This window comes from Gastrolobium bilobum, unplaced genomic scaffold (assembly GCF_033153095.1).
Source record: "Gastrolobium bilobum isolate Gb01-03AN ecotype WA unplaced genomic scaffold, APGP_CSIRO_Gbil_v1 utg21167, whole genome shotgun sequence".
NCBI classification, from domain to species: domain Eukaryota; kingdom Viridiplantae; phylum Streptophyta; class Magnoliopsida; order Fabales; family Fabaceae; genus Gastrolobium; species Gastrolobium bilobum.
In genome coordinates, this window is record NW_026898371.1 from 307345 (window position 1) to 312343 (window position 4999).

Genomic DNA, 4999 nt, shown 5'->3' on the forward strand with positions numbered 1-4999 from the left:
ACAAGTCAATATTTATTTGAAATAATGAATTAGTATAGGGATTAGACGAATACTTAAGAATTGATCTCCAGTAATTACACTGACATTATTGACTTCTAGAGAGTAGAGACAGTTTCAAGCTTAACAACTCACTAAGATGCGTGTGTTTGTCTTCTATACTTGTAACCGTGACAGAATGTCCGTGAGGTGTGCGACTTACGCGTTAAATAGATTCTTCAAATGTTAGTCTCGAGTTACTTCACTGAGAGAGTAAATGTTGATGGGCTAATAGTATTTTTACGAAATTCTTAAAGATATAAAACATTATCGCATTTGTTTTTGTGAAAAATTAAATTAGTAACATAAAAAATGGAATTGATAGATATTTTATGTTTATGGGATAGTAATTTCGTAACGAATTTTTTTTAAATAATTAATATAATAACACGTTTAATATTTGAGGATCAATTTAAAAATTTATTCTCAATTAGATCATAGTTTAATCCTTGGCATGTTATCTTTAGCTTTTAGGGCTAGGAAGTTAAAATTCGAACCTTGTTATTACCTCCATTTTTTCATAATCCACGAGGGTGAATTTACATATATTAATTGGATCGTAACGTGAACATGCAACTGACATATTATTCAATCGTACTGCCATGAAATTCCAAATTACTATTTGTGTTTTAAAACAATTGTTAGTATTCTCCCATATTACTTAAAAAAATTGCTTTTAGAAAAAATAAAGAACAGAAATTATTATATATTTTGAGAATATTAAAAGGGATTATATCGATGTTAAATTTTAAAATTTGATATCAAATTTCAATCTTTGATTTTCGTCAATCAACGATTATCATTTATTGAGAATTAATATTAATAAATTTGATTTTCAATAAATGATAACCGTTGATTGACGAAAATTAAATGTGAGAATTTTGTGTCAAATTTCAAAATTTGATACCAGTATCAAAAATCTTACCTTTTATATATATATATATATATATAGAGCGCATGTAAATTGTCAAATTTTTTAATTAGAAAATAAATTAAACATTTATCTTGTTTATTGGAAGACATCCATAACGTACTAATGCTCACGTAAGTTTTTTCCTTTTAAGATACACGCGTAACTTATTTGGTTAGCAATTAATTATTAGTTTAATTCATAAAACTATATTTTTTAATAATTTATTTTTTATTTATCATTGATTATCCGATTAATATTTCATTTAATCTCTTAAGCCAAAAAAGTCTTAGAGAGCCACAAAATTTTCACTAAAAGTTTTGACAAATTAATATTATTTAAAATCATAATTAAATTTTGATAAAACTTATATTAATTCTCAACATACAAATATTATTATGCACGTCAGTTTTGTTTTAACTTTTAGCAGAAATCACTTTTCGTTGTCAAAAATTGGACTTAAAGTGTAACCGAACGTGTTTGGTTAATTTTGAGTAAAAAGAAATAAATTTACAGTGAGAAAAGTCAATTTTTATTAGAAATCAATTTTGTCCAGATATACATCCGCCAATATTGAAAGTAATCGCACAATGACTTAATAAAAAGTAATCAAATTGATTGGATACAATACAACCGAAGTAAGTGGTCGTAAGTTTCAACAAAGGTAACACGCAGGTGATTCCATCACTCATTTCCACTCACCTTATAAAAGGCAAGATCATTTAAATGACCCAAAAAATCTTATACCCTCAACCTCAATCCTTAAACCCTAGCCGCTGCTGTTCAGTGCTTCTCGTCTTCTTTAAGGTAATCTCTCAAATCTCAATATATATTATATGTTATTTCAATGCATTTATCTGTTTTTTTTATTATATCAATTGATCTATTTTTTCTCTTCAATTTTTTTTGAACCGTTTCTTGAGCATTCATTGGTTTCTTTGGGCATTTTGGGTTTCCTAGAGTTTTCATTTCTATTTATCTTTCTCTGTCTTTGTAATTCCCTCGCTAATTTGTAGACTTGTTTTCTCGAAATGAAATGTAAGTATGTTTTTTTCCCTTTGTACAATAACGTTGTTATGTTTTGAGTGGTATTTGGATTCTGAAGTGGATTGTGTTAGTGAGAAATAATGGAACTTATTTTTATCTGTTAGTTTTGGTTGATTCTGATATTGTAACTTTAGAAGTGCAATTTGTGCATACCCACATATGTATTTGAACTGATTTTGTAATTTGCGTTGATGCCCGTCTTTCCTACTAGGCATTTTTTATTGTACTGGGTCAGTGGCAGGGAGAGAGGTGATTTAATATCAGAATTTATTTTCTGCCACGATTAAGTACTTTTTGCTGATGTTGCTATTTCTTTATTCAGTCTGGGATTTGATTTTCCTTGTTCTTGCGCGTTTGTGTTGTCAATCTCTTGCCATTGTTTTGTGTTTTGTTTGTCTCCCACATGCTGATGGCAATGCCCATAAAATATAAAGGCAGAAGTTGTTTTGGTTTTCTATCCCTATTAAGGTGAATCTGACCTTGCAGCAATGGAGGAGCCACATTGAGACCAGTTGGGGCCTTGGTATGGCTGGTTTTAAAAAAGGATACATGTTTTCTTTAAATATTATGGTTACTGGTTGAGTTTTCAAAAATGGTACAACCTTGACACTGGCTGGGTTTTTTGGCACTGGCTAAAATTATTTCCGGGCTCCGCCACTGCCCTGCAGTATCCTTTATGGCTTAACCCTATAGTGATGCCTGCTCAAATGGGTTGTTAGTGTGTTTTTAGGGAAAAGTATTTAAAATTTTCTCATGATGTGGTTCCTACTTATAATTTTTATTCAGTTCTTCTTGTTGTAAGCATCTAAGCATGATTAAAGTGTTTATAATAAATATCGATCTTGTTGGTGGTGTCAGGTACTTGTGAGGCCTAACAGCTGAAAATCATAATGGCATTGTGTAATAACCTCAGAAATCTCTTGAGGCAGAGTGCTACTCAGAGCAGACAAGCACCTGCTGCATCTATGCTTAATTATGTTCGCTGCATGTCTTCAACTAAGCTATTCATTGGAGGTAATGACTATTGTTGAAAGTATTATGGGTGCAAACCATATATTTTGGCATTTTTATAAATATTTATTATTTTAACTTTTTCTATTTTAGGTCTTTCATATGGTGTTGATGAGCAGTCTCTTAGGGATGCATTTTCAAGCTTTGGTGATGTGGTCGAGGGTGAGTTCAGTTTGCTGTATTTTTGTACTCTGGTGTTGACAATGGAAATAAATGGATATTGCAAAGTTACAAAGAAGCAGCGTAGTTTGTATAATAAAAATAAAGAAGCAATGTAGTTTTAGCATAATAGCATGTATTATTCTATTTGTACTTCAGAGAAGTGATTCATTTTTGTTTCTAGGTTTGAGTATAATGCGATTTCCTTTTAGGTTGCATACGGGCATATACTCAAACATACATTGTTAAAAACCAATTAGCAGGTGTGGTGTAAAACACAAGTCCCGTCATGAACGGATGCATCTGAAATGCCTAAATTTTATGATATTTTGAGTATTTAGGTTTCATACCAATCATAATTAGGTCTCTTGCTCTTGTTACTACTACTACTACACCTTTACTTACCTATAAACATCATGCTTGTGCAAGGATGTCAATTTCATCATTTCCCCTAGTAGCTATTTCTTTTTTTCCTTTTAAATTTCAGTTTGCTTCAAGTTGCAAAACTATATTGGGTCTTTTATTAATAATACACTTCATCTGTGGTTCAATATTTTTGCCTGGTTGGATATAGTACCACGTTTCCCACTTTACTCTGTTATCATTAGAATAAGTATTGGCGTTCAGATGCTGATGCACTATTAGATATTTGTTGCTTGTAAGAAGTTATTCTGCCATTCTGTTTTTGGGAATTCACCTGGATATGATTCTTTAATCATAGCAGAGATTGTGGTGTGTTTTTATGGTGTAAGAGTTATGAAAATTATATTCTTGGGTCATAATGTGTGTATTTGAGCTGGCATATTCAAGTAAATGCTTCATTTCTCTTGTTTTTTAGTATTTTAAAACTGGAAAAAACATTAGAAGAGGTGGGATCTTATGCATGTTCTTAAGAGAAGTCTGCCTGAATCTCCTGGTCTTGTTGTAGTTTAAGCAAACTCATAATTAATTTGGTTGTGTTGTACAGCAAAGGTTATCACTGATAGGGACACTGGAAGGTCAAAGGGATTTGGATTTGTCAACTTCAACAATGTGGAGTCAGCAGGTGCAGCACTCTCTGCAATGGATGGGAAGGTAGGATTATTGGAATGCTTTTCTGTTATTTAACATTATTGTCATTGCCAGGGGCAGAGCTAAGCTAATGTAGTAAGGGGGGCCAAAAGGAAAATATTATTTTCTTTTCTTTTCTGAAAAATAAAATAAAATAATTTAAAATCTAGTTTATTTATTTTATGAAAAAACTACCCCCTCCTCCCCAAAATCCTTAAACAAAGTGTTGTCCCTAATTATTAGAGTATGTTGTAAAGCTTTAAAGCTTTACAACATACTCTAATACTAATTATTGCTAGTTGACTGACATGCTCTTGTTCTTTAGGAGTTAAATCAACGAAGCATTCGGGTGAGCTATGCAAATGATAGGCCTGCTGGACCTCGATCTGGTGGTTATCGTAGGGATGATGATTTTGGTGGCCCAGCCTTTTAAGTCTGTTCCTTCATGTTTGTTGGCTATATCAGTAGCGCATATACAATTTTGTATACACTGACATGGATCAAATAATGTTTTTAATCCTGACTTTTATGTGTACTTCGTTTTATGAACTGCAATAAGAAAGAACATTACTATGTACGTTTATATAATTTTCAATTTCGTTTGCAAATTTCATATATAATTCAACTATTTGCAATGTGTGGAAATAATTTTAGTGACCATTTTGTATATAGTTCCTATTCAATCAAGAACAGGAAATGCACTCTAGAGCATTGCCTGACATATGCCACTATATAATGTGGAGTTAGCGCTTTAACTCTTTCTGGTCAGTACTGCTACTCACTCCG

The 4999-nt window shown here is 31.7% G+C and overlaps 1 protein-coding gene across 1 annotated transcript; it reads left to right on the top strand.

Annotated features, from left to right (window-relative positions):
• The first annotated feature begins 1619 nt into the window (after nucleotides 1-1619).
• Nucleotides 1620-4788, top strand: LOC133315428 (glycine-rich RNA-binding protein 2, mitochondrial-like). Its single transcript, XM_061517059.1, has 5 exons — nucleotides 1620-1753; nucleotides 2852-3007; nucleotides 3098-3166; nucleotides 4131-4237; nucleotides 4539-4788. Exons 2-5 carry the CDS (start codon nucleotides 2884-2886, stop codon nucleotides 4644-4646), a joined length of 408 nt encoding a protein of 135 aa, XP_061373043.1. The 5' UTR covers nucleotides 1620-1753; nucleotides 2852-2883; the 3' UTR covers nucleotides 4647-4788.
• The last annotated feature ends 211 nt before the right edge of the window (nucleotides 4789-4999 follow it).

Excerpts from the sequence above, each read along its gene's own strand:
- LOC133315428 (XM_061517059.1), top strand. The coding sequence starts at position 2,884 with ATGGCATTGTGTAATAACCTCAGAAATCTCTTGAGGCAGAGTGCTACT. Across the intron at positions 3,167-4,130 it reads CTTTGGTGATGTGGTCGAGG|CAAAGGTTATCACTGATAGG; the intron begins GTGAGTTCAGTT and ends TGTGTTGTACAG. Across the intron at positions 4,238-4,538 it reads TCTCTGCAATGGATGGGAAG|GAGTTAAATCAACGAAGCAT; the intron begins GTAGGATTATTG and ends CTTGTTCTTTAG.